Source organism: Eurytemora carolleeae, unplaced genomic scaffold (genome assembly GCF_000591075.1).
Source record: "Eurytemora carolleeae unplaced genomic scaffold, Eaff_2.0 scaffold713, whole genome shotgun sequence".
NCBI lineage: Eukaryota > Metazoa > Arthropoda > Copepoda > Calanoida > Temoridae > Eurytemora > Eurytemora carolleeae.
Genome location: NW_019396600.1, coordinates 1 through 18664, shown reverse-complemented (window position 1 = coordinate 18664; position 18664 = coordinate 1). Strand labels below are relative to the sequence as shown.

The 18664-nt window shown below is 33.0% G+C and overlaps 1 protein-coding gene and 1 long non-coding RNA gene across 6 annotated transcripts in view; one reads left to right on the top strand and one right to left on the bottom strand.

Moving 5' to 3' along the window:
- Window positions 1–11310, top strand: part of LOC111706119 (twitchin) — a 41023-nt gene extending 29713 nt beyond the window's left edge. For 3 of the 5 annotated variants that reach the window (XM_023478896.1, XM_023478894.1, XM_023478893.1), the window contains 5 exons: window positions 2825–2997; window positions 3070–4320; window positions 4402–4455; window positions 6939–7083; window positions 9609–11310. In XM_023478896.1, the coding sequence (XP_023334664.1) occupies window positions 2825–2997; window positions 3070–4320; window positions 4402–4455; window positions 6939–7083; window positions 9609–10599 (2614 nt within the window). In that variant the 3' untranslated portion in view covers window positions 10600–11310. Of the gene's footprint in view, window positions 1–2824; window positions 2998–3069; window positions 4321–4401; window positions 4456–6170; window positions 6227–6938; window positions 7084–9608 lie in introns of those variants that run through there. The other 2 variants (XM_023478895.1, XM_023478897.1) reach the window with 2 other exon arrangements.
- Window positions 11311–11751: 441 nt separating this feature from the next.
- On the bottom strand, window positions 11752–17363 carry LOC111706121 (uncharacterized). Its single transcript, XR_002766167.1, has 3 exons — window positions 17284–17363; window positions 12418–12459; window positions 11752–11879 (listed from the first exon to the last, which is right to left on the bottom strand). It is a non-coding gene; the product is annotated as an uncharacterized LOC111706121 (long non-coding RNA).
- Between the last annotated feature and the right edge of the window lie 1301 nt (window positions 17364–18664).

Below are 18664 nucleotides of genomic sequence, written 5' to 3'. Positions count from 1 at the left end.
AGAACAAAATGTATTTTATAAATTGATGATTTCTGAGAAGTTAAACATTTATGAGTTTAAGATTACATCAGTTTGGATTTTACAATTTTAAAAGAATTCATTTTGTTTCTTTTTCTTGAATAAAATTGAAACTTAGATATGAACCAGGCTATGTTGATATGATGTGTGAAACAACAATAGGCACATTTTTTTTAAATGTGTATATTTTTTAACCCTGAAGGATTTCAAATTATTTTCAAATACTTTAGTTTTAAGTTAAAACCACTTATAAAGTCTGATTTACAATAGAGCCCTTTAAATCTCTATTTGAGTAACAATGCATAAAAGATATTGTCGTTTTTCTCTCTCAAAATGTGTTACATTCTGAAAATTTCCTTTCTGAGTAACTATAACAAATTTTTAATGTCGCTTTTGAAAATAATCAATTTTAAACCAGAAATTTTTTTTTTTCGAATACCTCAATCCTCCTTGATGAAGCTAAAGTTGTAAATCTGACCTGCCCCTCTATAAATGAAGAAGTACAGTTATTGATATTTTAATAAACAATTCAAATTTAATATTGAGATCCTTTAGCAAAGTACCAAACATCAGATTGGACATAAATATTAATATTTTTACACTAACTCTTTATCCTGATATTTAAATATGTCAAGAACTGGGGGAATAAAACTCAATTTCAGGATTTAAATTTTGACAAATTGGAATCAAATTTTAAAAATGTGTGGGATCTTCTAAAAGATAAAATCTCTAAAGGGTTTTGAAAAATATATTTACCGTGAGCACCATAAAATTATGGAATTGAAAGACGACAATAAATCAAAAATTAAGTGTATTTCATGTTGGTTTAAACCAAATAGTTTTTCGAATTGCTTTTTAAGTCAATTATAAAGTAAAACAGGTCTGTGTAAACTGCACAATTGATGTGTCTCGTGTTCATTGGACCATTTAAAATCATAATTAAAGTCTAAAAGTCGTCTTTCTATTCCAGAGTTTTCTGGTTATCACTGTAGAACTAAAACCCAGAATTGAATCTAAAGAGGTCTTAATTTTGTCCGTGAAAAGCTTTTTTACTGGTTTTGAGAAACATTTTGTCCCTCAACTTAGTTCAGAATTATTTTACTGAGAAAGAGTTCTTGACGTAAAAAAATAATATTAACTAACATTCTCTGCTCTTGAATATCACTAAAATGGCCAGTAAGGTGTCCAGAAATGATTACTAGTTCTCAAAAATGGCTCGCGCGATGAGCGCGGTAACTTTTCTAATTGCACTACATACTGTGACTTGTGAGTAAATCCTGAAAATTTTAGGTCTAAACATCTTAAATTCTAGGATATAATCGCTACCAAAGTTTTTTTTTTAAATCAAAGAAATTAAAAAAAAAATCATGAAATTATGTTGTTTCATATCAATATCTTCGTTTTCAATCAGAGAACTCGGATCCGTTGAAATTTAAAAAAAAATGCTCGTTTTTTTAGAAAAATTACATTTTTAATGGTTTTTTGGATATAACTCAGTCAATTTAAATTTGTTTTAATAATTTCAATGGATTTTATCTTTCTGAATAATTTGCAACTCATACCAATTACTGGATATTTCATTGACCAAATTGTTCTGGAAATCAAAATTAAACCAATTTTACCTAAGCAAATAAATATTTTGTTTGGCTAACAACTAATATTAATTTTGTTTAGAAGTTTGTTTAAAACACCTTCATGGATTGTAAACCAATGAAAGCAAATATTATGTTGTCCACTTGAAATTAGTGTAAGAGCATTATCTAAAAAAAGTTGTAAACATGTAAAAACTCAAAAGTTCAAACCTAATTTTGTTTCTTACAGCTAGGACTTTTTCTAACCATTCGTTAATGGTTAGTTAAAATCGTTAAATTCTTTTTTTTCAGACAGCCTTTCTCTTTTACCTGTAAACAGAACATTTGTTTTCCTTTTTTAGGCTATTGTTAGTTCACAATCTCAATATTATTAACGACATTAACGGCAAACATTTGAGAAATTGAGCCGTCAAGGAGCCATTAATTATTTTTTTATGTTAAGTTTATTTTCAAAAACTCCATTTCGTTTGCCCAGCCCTACATATCGGTACGTAAATAATTTATTTCTTTATAAAAAACAAGACATTCATATATGTGTTCCCTATAGCCGGTCAAATGGCTGGACCAATTGGGCTGATTTATTTTGTGGACACTCATGGGTGGCCGGGGGGTTTTATAGGTTAAGAAAAATTCTAAACTTTTCTTTTCAAACATTTAAAAAAAAAAATTTTTCCAGGGGTAACATGGGCCCTTTAGTTAGTTTCTTTATAAAACAATTCTTCTCTCAATAAATACTGATTGAAAAACGTCGGCATGCCAATTTTTATCAAGTTTTATAATTTTTATGAACAAATCCTTGAACATGTTTGTAGTTTTTGTTTGTTGTGTGCACACTGTACAAAGTATAATATTGAAGACGACAAATATTAAGTGTTAGAGGATTTGGCCTCCATGCTCTTTAATGGTCCCAGAGAAATTTTAATTTTTGATTTTCCATCCATTTTTTGCAATTTATTCATAAATTTGTATTTTCTAAAATTAGTAAATGTTTTGTTTGTTTAAGTAAACTGATTTTAATTTTAAAGTAAAAAACTTCAATCTGTGAATTTGTTGCAAAAAGTAGCAAAGAATTTTCTTTTATATTATCCTTTACATTTAGTAAAGTTTCTCTTGGATCACTAATGGATTGGCTAGACACCCTGTGCTTGGTGTCCCGCCAAACCCATGAAAGTAAATATTTGGTTTGGCCGGACACTTACATGTCGTCTTTGTAGCGTGTCTGGTGAAACCCTAATGGACCGCATGTATTCCAGTCTGTCCGGCGGGGAACTCTTCGAAAGAATCACTGCTGAGGGCTATACTATGAGTGAAGCTGAAGTCATCAACTACATGAGACAGATTTGCGAAGGAGTCAAGCATATGCATGAAAGAAACATTATTCATCTAGGTATTTCATTTTAAATAATTATTCTGTTTTTAATTTTTTTCCACTAACAATATCTTATTATAACATGTTTAGATATTAAACCTGAGAATGTAATGTGTACTACCAGCAAGAGCACTAGTGTTAAGATCATTGACTTTGGTCTTGCCACCAAGCTTGATCCTAATGAACTAGTCAAGATCTCAACTGGAACTGCAGAATTTGCAGCTCCTGAAATTGTTGAAAGAGAGGCTGTAGGATTCTATACAGACATGTGGGCTGTTGGCGTGCTAGCTTATGTTCTTCTCTCAGGTCTATCTCCATTTGCTGGAGCCAGTGATATCGAGACATTGAAGAATGTCAAGGCCTGTGACTGGTCCTTTGATGAAGAGGCTTTCAAGAATGTTAGTGAAGAAGGCCGAGACTTTATCAGAAAGCTTCTTGTAAAGCAGAAGGAGAAACGTTTGTCAGCACATGAATGTCTTACTCATGCTTGGTTAACTGGAGATCACTCTCACAAAACTCTGGAAATTGCTAGAAATAGATTCTTTGCCATCAGAGAAAAGATCAGGCAGAAGTATGCAAACTGGAATGACTTTGTACTTCCCATGGGGCGCATGTCTGAATTTAGTTCTCTACGCAAGCTCCAAATGGAGAAGTATCGAATGCAAGAGGTTCTTATAGATCGCAAATGTGCAGCACCTAGATTTGTTATTAAACCTCAATCAACATTTACTCTGGAGGGTCAAAGTGCTAGATTCACATGTAGAATTATTTCCCTGACAAACTGTTCTGTGACATGGTACCACAATAATGTGGAACTCAGACAGAGTGTCAAGTATATGAAAAGATATATCGGGGACGACTACACCTTTATCATCAACAGGTGTAAGGTAGAAGACCGTGGGGAGTTCATTATCCATGCTGAAAACCACTACGGTGTAACTGAGGAGCCTGTCTTCCTAAATGTACAACCGGTGCCTAAGGACCTTCCCAGATATGAACCTGAACCTCTTCCAGTCAGAAAGAGGGAGTTGCAGACTTACAAACTGTACAGAGAGGAGAAGGAGTGCGCTCCCATGTTTACATTCCACCTTAGACCCCGCGTTATGCAAGAAGGAGCAACATGTAAGCTCCTATGTTGCTGCACCGGTATACCTCACCCAGCCATCAAGTGGTACAAGGCTGGTAAAGAATTGGACTCCGATAAGTTCCCCATCACCCATACAGATGGTGTTATTACCATTGAGATTATCAACTGCCAACCTTCTGATTCTGGAAAGTACAAGTGTGTTGCCACAAACAGTTTAGGCTCTGACTCTACCGACTGTGTAGTTATTGTTGAAGGTAAGTTTTAATTAAACAACAAATAATTCCTCAGCTTTGCAATATTGTCAAATGAAAATATATTTATTTTCTGTTCCTTAGGAAACAATATGTCAGAGGAACAGAGGCAAATGTCTGATTCTATCCTATACTCAGGTATTTAAAAGAAACATAGCATAACAATACACTTTCTCACCCGACCTAACGGCAACTGTACTTTTTGTTACACTTAAAAAGAAGGCAAAAATCTTGTTATCTTTAGGTCACTTTACATAGCACTCTTTGAAAGGTTCCCAAAAACGTGATCAAATTAAATTTGTTATACAAAAATTAAAAGCTTGCTTCAGATCTTTTCTTTTTTTAATTAACTTTTAAATATGCAGACTATTCATTGATTGAGGTCACAAGCTTGGCTTTTAGTGTGTTTTCCCTTTAAACTAAAGTAAATTTCAGGTTGTATTGAAATCACATTTTTAGAAAAAATTACCCTTTTTTGAAAAGTGTCCTGCAATTTTTGGAAAAATGTCCTGATGTTGCAACTCCTATTATTAAGAAAAAAAAAGCATTTATGTAACAAAATAAATTGCCTTATTTCATACTATTGCATATAAAACCAAAACTAGAGGTCACAAAGTCTAACCAATAATGTCAAATGAATTTAAATGCTTTAAATTATTTAAACTTTTATACTTGCATAACATCATAAATCAGAAAGAAAAAAGAAAAAAAATTATTTGAAAGGAATTGAGTCTTTGGAACAAAATCAAATATTTAAACCACAATATCTTTAGAACTCGATGTTGTAAACCTTTGATATTTCAAACTCAGATTATTTATCAATTTATTAGGTCACAAATTGATGCATAACACGATATTAGGTTCAGCTTTCAACTTTGCACGAATGCACTTTGCATTTATAAATTCTCATAAATATTCTTTTCTTATATTTTCTGCAAATCCAATTATTCACCCCACTTTTGCCTTATTACATTAATGCCAGAGGCGTATTCAGGGGGTGGGGCTATGGGGGCTAAGCCTCCCCCTGGACCAGTGAAATCAATTGATTTAAGGGGGTTTTCAGGCCCCAACAGGTGCTGAGCCCCCCCCTAGAAATAGAAAAAAATGTAAGCCCCCCTTGGACAAATTCCTGAATACGCCCCTGATTAATACATTCTCTCCGTCCAGTTTTCCAGCTGAAGCAAGCTTTTTATCTATCTTTATTGGTTTTTTTTTTTACTTTAGCGAACCCTTTACAAACATCGTATCTAATTATAGATAAAAGAACAGATTCTAATTACTTTTGCTACGTTTGATAAAAACTTTGAGCTGAAAAAACATTCCAAACGTTCTTTTCGAGCTTTATTTATTTCTATTGTTAGATTAATTCTTGTCGAAAATTGTTTAATTAAACAATTTTCGACTTTTATTAAATCGTTTAGTATTGAAAGCAATTTCAGATGTTAAAAAATGTATTATTTCTGTTCGTTTATTTTGTGTACGATTCACCTTATTTTTCAAAAAGTAAAAATATATTTAAAGATTTATGTAAATAGATTATTACTTCATTTAAAATTTTAAACTTCTTCTTCTCTTTCTAAAACAGAAATTGGAAAAAATTCGGATTTTTTTGTGATTAAAAATAAATATTTCTTTCCGAGTTTGTTTCAATACTTCTTCAGCATGTCTTTTTAAACTTAAGCAGAAGACGATTATTTTGTTTTGTTTTTTGTACTATTTCAAATCCTATGTAAATATGTTGACTCAGTTATTGTACCAGCGAAAAGTGCCAAAAACTATTCTTTTAATTAGAGTTGATTATTACATCAGCTGAATGGTTGTTGATTTGTTGTTGAGTTGTTATTGTTGTGTAGATCACAGATATCTCAGCAAGATCAGTAATGGTCCCCCTCTATAAGAATGATATCTAGTAAGTTTAAATGGGCATCATGCCGCGCTCTTTCAAAAATTGTTTCCCGCATTTTTGAAATGGCGTGGCGCGCATTTTTTAAACATTTTCCCGGATTTTTGAAAGCTAGAACAGGAGAGACATCTAGTGAACAAAGGACAAGTTGGACAACAGTCCCTTTTTGTTAGTGTATGCACTGTACTGTACAGCTTGCTTTTTCAAGAACTAAAATAAAAGGAATTATACTAAATATTGGTTCAGCTTTTAAATATTTAATAGTATGCACATAGTTGATAAACTCTGTCTAATTTCTATTTAAAAATAAGTCTAAAACACTGTCTTTTACAATTTAGAATCATTATTTTTAGCTAAATCCTAATTTTTTTTTACAATTTTATAGTTTTTTTTGGTTAGAATTTTAACTGGGTTCCGGAAAAAGCTGTATTTTGTCCAAACAAACTTTACTTTGTATATAAAATAATTTTTTAGCTAGGATTATACATTATAAATAATATTGTAGTACATCGAGCTATGCCAAAATATGCTTGTATATGCTTGTCCGTTAACTGTTCAGTGTCACAGTTTGCTTAAAAAAGTAACAATCTATAAATCAGTTTTGTTCACTGGGAACTACAATATATATTTAGGACACACAGTGTTATTTTTATATGTTTTTAATTAATATTAAATTATGAACTTCGTAATTATCAGATTTTTTACAATAGTTTTTTAGATCGTCGATTCACCGACCACAGCAACAACCGAGTAGTCCATGCTCCAACTGTACGCATCTCTGAACCCAACGGCGTCAATCCTAAAGATGTCGCTGACGCACTCGGAAGTGGAGGAAAAGGAAAAAAGCAAAAAGCTTACAGAAGGTAAATTTCAGCTACAAACTTTGGTTTTAAGGATCACAGTGTTGTTGTAGGGTTACCCCACACGAATGTTGAGCCAATCAAAATTATCTTTGATTTCATATTTCTTACATTTTTCTTGTAAATGTGTATATGTATATGTGTGATGGCCGGTAAATCCTTGTACCGATCGGACCCATGTGTACAGATCGGACCCATGTGTACAGATCGGACCCATGTGTACAGATCGGACCCACGTGTACAGATCGGACCCATGTGTACAGATCGGACCCATGTGTACAGATCGGACCCATGTGTACCGATCGGACCCATGTGTACAGATCGGACCCATGTGTACCGATCGGACCCATGTACAGATCGGACCCATGTGTACAGATCGGACCCATGTGTACAGGGTTATCCAGAAAGGATAAAAGTTTAATAAGAACTAAAAGTTATTAAAAAGTAAATTTGAATAATACATTTGGTCTTTCAATGAGAAACTAAGTGATTTTAAAAAGTAAGAATTGTCTCTGAAGTCTCATAGTTTGTGGCATAGCTCTGTTTCTATCATTTCTAATACAAACTTTAAACACTATGTTTCCAAAGAAGAGACCACATTAGAACGTCAAATTTAACGAGTTTCAGGTTTTAATTCAAGTCTCATTCTTTGTCATAAGGGATTAGTGATTTTTATGGTTACAATTTCTAAAGAGGATAAAAGTATTGATCGTAAACGGGATGAAAAGTTTTTCTTCATTTTATCATCTGCATTTTTATGGACAATTACAATAATTTTTATATTTTTTTCTAAAACCCAAATTTTGCTCATCAGTTTATTTATTCTAATTTAAAAAAAGAATTTTATTCTCGACATTATTTTTAAACTTTATATTGTCACGTGAAATATGAAATAGAAAATTTAAAAATTAATTTATGAAAAATTTTGTTGCTTTGTTAAAAAATTGTTTTCTTTGAACGGGATTACACCCTATTTGAAAGTTGTCCTTAAATTATTTCATTGTGATATTCAAACAATAGATTAGTTATTAGCTTTAATTCAATTAAATTATTTGAATTATCAATGGAAGGATCTTTTTGAATTTGTTCAAATGATTTCTGAAGGGGTTTATTCTTTAGTACAGGGTTACTCTCAAAAGATGAAAAAAAAATTTCGACCTAAAACTTATTAGCAATGATAATCCTAAGATTGAATTGTGTTTTCTGATAAGAAAATAGTTCTTAACTGATAAAATAACTTCTTCATTTAATGGTTGGTGTATGAAGACCCGGTTATCTGATAATCTTTCTTTATTTTTCTTAAAAATTCTTAATATCTGACCTTTGTCTTCTTCAAAATAGAAAAAATTCAAATATTATCAATTTTTAAAAAGGAAAACGATAATATCTTTATCATTTTACTTTAATTTAAGGCGGAAATAGAAAATCTTTAATCCTATCCCGATTGGGCTATTTTTGGCTCAGTAACATTATGCCTAGTTCCCGAATGCCTAGTTCGTGAATGCCTAGTTCACTATGCCTAGTTCATGAATGACTAAACAACATTATGCCTAGATTTCTGAATCCCTGGATAACATTATGCCTAGACTTTTGAATGCCTAGTTCATAATGCCTAGATAATATAATGCCTAGAGAACACAATGCCTAGATTCATGAATGCCTGGATAACATTATGCCTAGATAACATAAGAGTAAATTGAATGCCTAGACAATGTATTTCAAAGAGAAATAAAAATATTAAAGAGAGAGAAAAAACATACAATCCGGTAACATTTTTACAAAAATCCGCAAACCAACAACAACAACCAACACTGGAAGATGCGAGAGAAAGATTAAAGCTTGTTGTTGATGCTTTTGACAGCATGCCAAGAGCAGATTATATTTCTACTTTATAAAATATGTAAAAATCATGTAAACATATTAGTATCATTTATTTATTGCTTGACAATGTCTATAGTCATTCAATTCAGTCTAATGTTATCTAGGCATTGGGTGACTAGGCATTATGAAATCTAGGCATAATGTTTTCTAGGCACTCAGAAATATAGGCATAATGTTATATAGGCATTCATGAATCTAGGCATGGTGTTATCTAGGCATTACGAACTAGGCATTCATGAATCTAGGCATAGTGAACTAGGCATTCACGAACTAGGCATTCGGGAACTAGGCATAATGTTACTGAGCCCTATTTTTGTCTAATATGATTTTGCTCTCTGAGTTGCGATAGGGGAGTGAGATACATGTCCATCTTATCAAGGCCTGCTCATTAAAAAGATAGACCTCTAACTTTAATGGTTTGGGTGCAAGGGCGGGATTTTTAGAAAGTTCAAAAAGTAGTCGGAAAAATGTTCAAAAATAAATATTTTTACTTTTGTCAAATTTTAATATGTGACACGTCCATCCATTTTAAGTGCTTTTCTAATATATAAATGTAAGCCCTGTAGCTGAATTTATAAAAAGGTTATAAATCAATTCTGATTTTTTTTAGTTTACTTTTTCAAATTTTTAAATTTTGTACTGTTTAGATCTGACTCTTCCACTTCCATGGGAGGCCGTTCTCGTGGTCACACAAAGGAACTTGCACTCCCTGCAGACGATTCCCTTATGTGTCCTCCGTCATTCCTCACCGGACTCAAACCAGACCTTCAGATCAAAGACGGGACACGTCTTGAGCTTAAAGTGTCTGTAAAGGGAGATCCTGACCCTCAGGTGACCTGGACCAAAGACGGGACCCTGATCTCCTCGTCTGAAATCATGGAGGTCAAGTATAAAAACGGCGTCGCATCTGTTATCATAAATGAAGTCTTCCCTGAGGATGGTGGCAAGTATACTTGCAAAGCTACCAACACCAAGGGAAGCGTTGAAACATCCTCGAAGGTTCAAATTCTTCCAATGGAGAAGAAAGCCATGAATGGTGCGACCAATGGAACATCTGCACATAAATCTCCTCGGGTGTTTGACCACATCAAATCTAAGGTGGTCAACGACGGAGATGCTGTGACATTGACAGCCAACATTGGCGGAGCAGACAAATTTGATGTTGTTTGGCTTCATAACGAAAAGGAAATCAAACCCAGCAAGGATTTTGAATATACCTCCTCCGGTAACAGCTATAACCTAATCATCCACGAGATATTCCCTGAAGACTCTGGAACCTATACCTGCGAAGCGTTCAACGACATTGGTGAATGCTTTTCTAGCTGTAGCTTGGTTGTTGAAGTCCCCGGAGAAGAAGTTTTTGCTCCCAAGTTCAAACGGTTCCCAATTTCTCTCACTGTAGAGAAATCATCGGCAGCTTCATTTGAAGCAGAGCTAGATGCTCCACCAGCCACTGTCAGCTGGATGAAGGACGGACGGGAACTGAAGGAACAAGGAATGAAGTACAGGATCACAAACAAAGGCACCACGTTGGGTTTGGATATTCTTGAATGTTGTGTAGCAGATGCCGGCCAATATGCTCTTATTGTTACAAATAAGAAGGGGGAGAGCAAAGCTGCATTCAGTTTGAATATTTAAAACAACCATTTTTAAATTAGACATTATTTTTAAGCATGGATTACTGCATTGAAATGGACAAAGAAATTGGATAATGAAAAGGAATATTACAATGGAAAAAAACGGCTAGAAAAAGTTTACGGATTTACAAATATGGACACGAAAAAAAACGAATAAAAATGACCATCAATGAGGGCAATCCTGGTAAAAAAAAGGTCTGAAAAATGTCTCCATAAAAGCTCATCAACCTCTCTTGGACGCTCGAATATATATAATATATAAATATCATGATAAACTGATTGTTGCAAACTTATTTTTTTTTAATGTTGTACATCTACCTTGAAAATTGTACAGCCTATACTGGAGTACTGTAAAAAAAACCTTGTAATATCACGCATAATAAATTGTACTATGTCGGATCAGAAAAGTCCCTTATGCACCCCAAAACTTGGAAAGGGTCATTTCTCACTTGACATAAAATAGAAGAGAGCATATAAACTAATTTTTTTTTGTTATATTTTTGTTTTTATCATTTTTGGGAAAGTGCATAACGGTCTTTGGAAAATCGGTCGCATCCCACGCGACCGTTTATTCATCGTTCGTTTTGTTCTTAGTTCCCGACGAATCACTGGAAATTTTTATTGATTTTTGAATGAAAGATAAATGTTGGCAGATGAAGAAACGAATGAATGCTTAAAAAAGTGTGAATTAAATAAATTATTTTATATTTAATATTAATATTTGGCAGAGAGAGAGAGAGAGAAACAGCTGTACATTGTAAGTCAAGAATTTCTCATTTTTTAAGTACCAAAAAGAATAATAAAGTTCAATAGATGGCAACTAGTGTTGGGCATTTGAGAAGTTTTAAAATTTTTCAAACTGTGTTTTTTTATATTTACTATTCTTACACTATATAAAATTTTAACCCTGGAAGAAGATATTTGGCAAAGTGTAAGAAAAGTAAATGTGTAAAGTGCACTTGAAAAGTAGAAACTGACATTTAAAACCATCAACATAATTCAGTGCAGTCGCACTGTAAACACAAATCGGGAAAACTACAGAAACTAGTTCCGATATTCGCGGAAAAAATCCCCCCCCCTCGCCCAAGTTATCCCATGTATTCTTTATTTAATTCATTTACTCTTTTTCTCCCTAAAATTTTTTTACTACAAATTAAATCAACAGGTTCGTTTTTATTCAAACTTAAAATTTTCTTAAAGATCAATTAAAATATATATTCTGAATTTTCTTTTAGAAACCATCTAAGTCGACCAGGTTGGCACAGCCTCAGCGGGAAACATCTAAATATAAAAAAGTTGTGCCATAAAAACAGTTTTTAAATCTGGCGCTTTAGATTTTAGATGACAAATTCAGCCAAGTGCAGTGAAATAAAGGATAACAAGATAAGAATCGGTTTATTTCGTAGAGACATATAGCTTTTTTCCCCAAACCTGTTTAATTAAATAAAAAAGATCGTGGTTAAAAATTCAGTTCTTAGTAACGGTATAAACACAGTTTTATACCATGATAGAGAAAAGGTAAAAACTACAAGTTTGTAGAAAATGTAACGCCGTTTAATTAAATAAAAGAAAATAGAAATCCAGAGCTGGGAACTTTTGAATAGTGGATATCGGAAATAATGCTTGATCTACTCATTTTCTTAATCTCAAGATTAAAATATGCTTGTTCTCCTCTTGTTATTATTCTCCAGATAAATTAACCGATCGTGATTAAGAATATCGCATTCTAAGTTTCAGCTCAGGTTAAAAATGCAGTAGAAATCTCATAAGAGATTATTAATTACTTCATGTTTACTAATTTAAAAAAATCAAATTTTACCTTCGATTCCCAGCTCAGATCTTCTCAGAGCTCAGCTCAGACCTAAACAACATTTTGACATAAATTTTCTGTTCTCTTAGAGGTATTACAGGGCTTTTTTTTTGTTTCTTTTAAAAAGGGAATGCGGATTATGAAGTAAGAGATAAGAAGATTGAGCAGTTTTCACTCCTCACTTATAAAAAATATTCTTAGCTCATTTCCTGACAAGATTAAGAAAAAATACATTTAATTTTGATGTGGATGCGGATCCGGATCCGCATCCTGGCTCCGGACTGGAAAAAAATGGATCCGGATCCAAATCCGGATCCAGGTCAATTCTTAAAGATTTACTGAATTTTTTTAACAAAAAATAGTTTCAAAATTTTTTGTTTTATTTTTTTGCTTATTTTTATCCTAAAACTTGATGAACCATTCAGAAATGAGTAAATTTTACAATCTCTCTTTTTTCAAAAGTTCAGATTTGGATTTTAGGAATCAAAATTTTTTTTTTGCAGTTTTTAGTTGATATTTTACCCCTTGGATCGACCGGATCCGCTTATTTTTGCGAATCCGGATCCAGGAAGCCAAACTCTTGCAGATCCAACGGATAGGGATTCTAATCACTGCTTTAGACACCTCACATGGACCTAACACAAAGTTTTTGAAAAAATGTCTGAAAAATGCGGGAAAAATTATTTTTCCCCAACAATCACAATTCAGGCCTGTATGACAAAAATCAGAGAGATATCTCTAAAAACAAAGTCAGAAGCCCCCCCCCCCCCCCCTTTNAAAATATTGCCAAGTTTCACACTCTCTAATTTCTATTTTATTAATTTTGGTCCCTTAATTTAAACTTTTTGTAACTGGAAGTAACCAATTGAGTGTAGTATAATCGTTATCATACTCGTATGTTAATATTTTTTTTTGTATATGGAATAAATCTTCAGTTGTTTAATTCTAAGCTTAGAATATCAATTTTTGACAATGTGCCTAAAAAGTTACATTTTGCGTAAAACTTGCGGTTTTGCGCAAATTTCGCAAAAAAATTTGCGCAAAACTAAAATTTCGTTTCATGCGCAACATTTCGCAAAAAATATTTCCGGTTTTGCGCAAATTGCGCAAAAAAAATAGCGCAAAACCGCGCAAAACTCATTGCGTTTCATGCGCAAAAATAGCGCAAAAGTTCGCAAAAAAAAAATTTGCGCGAAAATAGCGCAAATTTTGCGCAAAAGATTTAGCCATTTCGTGGAAACCCTACATCATGATTTGAAGATTTTATTAACTCTCGATTCCTTAGCATTACATTTTGTCGTAAAAATGCAAATTAATGAGGATCTGTCCTATAATATACGAGTTTTTTGCTTGCACACATGAACCCCCCACCTCTGTATATCATTTTTTTTCAGTCAAATAAATGAATTCTCTTGCTAAAAGAAAAACTATTTAGAATTAAATTTAACTTTTTAAAACAACAAGATATAACACAAAGCTGCCCTAACCTGTTGATATAGCATGTAATAGATATTTAGATTATTTTAGTTCTTTGTTTCAATTTTTAAAAAAATAGTTCTTCAATATTTTCTAAAGCTTACCATAAAATCACAAATACAAGGATTTCACAAAAACTACCTTGTTTTGTAAATTGCCGCTGATATTGTTTGATTCGTATATGAGACCCCTCTTAAATAATATAAAATTTGTCTATCTTTATACAAAACTGCAATAGTTCTTCATAATAAGGAATTTGTGAAATTCAGAAAAACAAAATACAATCCTTTAATCTCAATTAAAATTCACTTTTTAATACAAATGTTAATGCATCATTCTGAACTATTTCATCATGTTGAGAATTTTAAAAAAAAAGGTTCTTGGTGGAAATGAAAGCCAAATATTTTTTTATTGGAGCCAAAATGCGGGGCGTAGAGACAGAATGGTGGAAGGCTTGGTGACGTCACGGAGGCTGGGAGACCAGTTTAGCGGGGCCTGTAGGTAATTCTGCAAATCCTGAGGCTCGGAGGTCGATTTTGCGGGGATCATGGCGCCTCTGCACCCCCTCCCTCCTCAGATACGCCTATTGGAGAAAACTGGAACTTGAAGATTCAGTGATGAAGTCCTGAGAATTTCTCAGGAATTTCCGGAGAAATATTCCTGAGAAATTATTATGAATTTCTTTATAAAAATTCCATAGAAATTCTCAGGAATTTCTCGAAACTTATTCTCTTATTTAATTCCCCTAAAAATCCGTAAACTTGGTGACCAAGTCCTAAGAATTTCTCAGGAATTTCCGGAGAAGCATTCAGGAGAATTTCTCAGGAATTTCTTGGGGTGAAATTCTGGAGAAATTCCCAGGAATTCCCAGGAATTTCTTGAAACTAATTCTTTTATTAAATTCCCTTTAAAATCCATAAACATGGTGACCAAGTCCTAAGAATTTCTCAGGAATTTAAGGAGCTAACCCAGTTAATTCTCAGGTTTTTCTTGGGGTGAAATTTCGGAAAAATTCCCAGGAACTTCTCGAAACTAATTCTCTTAATAAATTCCCCTAAAAATCCGTAAACATGGTGACCAAGTCCTCAGAATTTCTCAGGAATTTCTCGAAACTGAGTATCAAAACAATGATCCCAAAAAAATCTCTCATCTTGGGGACTCATTCTGGGGAATTTCTCGAGAATTTCCAAGGAATCAGTTACAGGAAATAATTCTCGCGAAATTCCTGGGAAATTCTTCAAAGAAAGTCACCATGGTTTTAGAATCTGGAAAATTCCTCACTTTTGTTACTTTGGCTGAACCTTACTCTTCTATAACCTGAACCCTACTCTTCTCTACTCTGAGAAATACACTCCTGTAATCTGAACACTACTCTCCTCTAACTCGAACCCCTACTCTCCTCTAATCTGAACCCTACTCTCCTCTAATCTGAACCCTATTCTCCTCTAACCTGAACCCTACTATTCTCTAACCTGAAACCTACTCTCCTCAAACCTGTACCCTACTCTTTAACTATACTAATGCCTACGCTGAACCCATGAACCCAACTCTTTCACCATTAAGGAGTCAACCTTACAAATTTCTAAACTTTTAAATCTAATATTTTTAATCAAATTATAAAATTTTAGATTAAAGTCTACAATTTTAGATAAAAGTTAACCCTTTTTAGATCAAATTCCATATTTTAAGCAAAACAAGTTAAGGATTTGAAAAAAAATGGTTTCCTGAAAAAAAAAAATTTAGATCACATTCATCCTATTTTAGATCCAATTACACATATCTTAGATCAAAATCCCAACTTTGCCAGAAAAAAATTGATGATCTACTTAAAGGAAGAAATCCTTCCATCCTCACTGGAGAGGATACATGTACTGTTAATCTAAAAAAAGATATAAAGAAGGAAAAAAGTGGTAAGTTCTAACTTTTAAATTATCATACAGTGTTAACGTTTATATACATAAAAAACGACTTTTCTATTAAAGTTTTGATTTCTAATTAATAAGTTTTTTTGAAATTACAAGTTTACAAGAAAACAAAGAGAAACTATTTATTTAAAGCATCTCTTTGTTTCCATATATATATATATTTATGTGTATCCTGCTGTTTGTTAAAGCTTGGTAAATCAAAATTAAAATCTAAAGTTGTCTTCACTTTATTGATATATACGACGACGACTGTAAAAAAGTACAGAATATTAGTTTTTTTAGGCTCAGCAGAATAGGTCAGACCTATTTTATTTATGGATTTCGGGAAAAATGGCATGGGGTGAAGGGAGCAGGAGGGGGGGATAGATAAAACTCCTATGAATGCGCGAATACCGGATAATATTTTCTTAATTCTCTCTCTCTATGACAGCTTGCTCTGACAGCTTGCTTCTATAGTAATGTTAAGGATGAATACGAATGTTATGAATTTGATATTTTTGATACGAATGTTGGGTTTGATTGTTTATCTCATCTTGATACTTGGATATGAATGTCATGATAGGCTTGCTACGAATGTTGAAAAGGATGGATACGAATGTTATTAATTTGATATAGGTTGGGTCTGATTGTTTATCTGATCTTGATACTTGGATATGAATGTCATGATCCAAAGAAGCCTTCTAATAGAGATTTCTCTCTGATTTTTTGCATGCAGACCTGAATTGTGATCTAGTTTTTGAATCAAACAGCAAAATGTAGGAAAAATAATTTTTCCCCTTTTTACCGCATTTTTCGGACATTTTTCAAAATCTTTGTGATAGGTCCATGTGGGGTGTCTAAACTGAGTTTCCCGACTAAATGTTGATGACTTTAGACCAGTGCTTAGAATTCATTTAATTTTGATGCGGATGCGGATCCGGATCCGGATCCTGGCTCCAGACTGGAATAAAATGGATCCGGATCCAGGTCAATTCTTTAAGATTTACTGAATTTTTTTAACAAAAAATAATTAAAAAAATTTTTGTTTATTTTTTGCTTATTTTTATCCTAAAACTTGATGAACCATTCAGAAATGAGTAAATTTTACAATCTCTCTTTTTTCAAAAGTTCAGATTTGGATTTAAGGAATCAAAATTTTTTTTTGCAGTTTTTAGTTGATATTTTACCCCTTGGATCGACCGGATCCGCATATTTTTGCGAATCCGGATCCAGGAAGCCAAAATCTTGCGGATCCAACGGATCGGGATTCTAATCACTGCTTTAGACACCCCACATGGACCTAACAAAAAGTTTTTGAAAAAATGTCTGAAAAATGCGGGAAAAATTATTTTTCCCCAACAATCACAATTCAGGCCTGCATGTCAAAAATCAGAGAGATATCTCTAAAAACAAAGTCAGAAGCCCCCCCCCCCCACCTTTTGTATGGAAATGTGGACATTCTCCATTGAATTTTTGCTAAATTCTAATTTGTTACCTGCTACAAGACTCAAATAAAATGATATTCACTGTCAATTTCCGTTATACAACCGAAAAATAGATTTTGTTCTTAAACCTGTAATCAGTCGCATTAAGATATTTTTGACAAATATGAATAAATAAGAAGGACAGAAAATAATTTCATTTTAGACATAACCAAAATAAAGTTGTAATAAGCGACTGTTCCTAGCTAGAATGTTGTTTCCCGCAGGAAATGGCTGACTTTATTTGCAACTGGAAAAGTTCTCTCCAGTCTGAAAAATTATCATTTTAATGTTTTTAAATAATTCTTCATTATAAATATAAATATTAATCTTTACCTAACTCACAATTTTGTTAAGTTATTTGCAAATAATTGAACAAAAACGCAAACAGGGGCGGTTACAGGGGGGGGGTAGCCCCTGAATTTGGAATTTGTTTTTCCTATTTTCAGAATAGCTTTACAATAGCATGCTTAAGGGAAAGAAACCCTAGTGCAAAACAGGAAAAATTTCTGTCTTTATAAACTAAAATGTGTGAAAAGTCTTTAGTCATTAATTTTGACTCTTTTGGGTCAAAAAAAAATTTCCCCTGCAGCGCGATTTTTTGTTCCTAATTATGAATTTTTTGTTCCTAAAAAATCTTGCCCCCCCCCCCCTCACTTAAATCCTGTATCCGCCCCTGAAAGCAAATAACTGAACAAAAATGCAAATAACTGAACAAAAATTGAAAATAACTGAACAAAAATTATGTCTCATGAAATTTGTCAAAATATTTTTTTCGGTTTCTTTATGGTGTTTTTCCCTGATATTAAATTGTTAATTCGCAACCATATGAATGATTAAAATTTTTTTTTGTTTGATAGCTAAATTTTTTAAGTGAAAACGCAGCAACCTCCAGTGGTCGGTTAGCTGATTTCTTAAAAAAACTCACAAATCAATCACCCTTATAATATAAATATAAATAACTTTTAGAGAAAAATAAATAAAATTTTGGGCGAAAAGTAGGAAAAGAGGATGAAAAAATACTTGCCTTTCAGTGCATTCATTTATCCCAAAATATTCCAAAATTATTTCTCCCTTGGTAATTCTCAAAGATAACGGCGACAATTTTGAGTTTTAAACAATTTAACAATTTTATTAATTTTTTGGTTAAGTTAAATCTGGATTGGCTAAAAATACCTCTGCAGGAAGCTCCCTTGGCAATTGTTTGCCCACTTCTTGGCCTCGAGGTACAATTCTCCCTTCCCTTGGTTGCGTGCTTGTCCCCGCAAACCACCGACCTAAACCGACCTTAAATCAAGGTTGTTTTAGGTCTGAATTAGGTCGAGCTAGGTCGGATGACCTTAACCAACCTTAAACGACCTTAGGCGACGTTGATTAAGGTCATTTTAGGTCGAG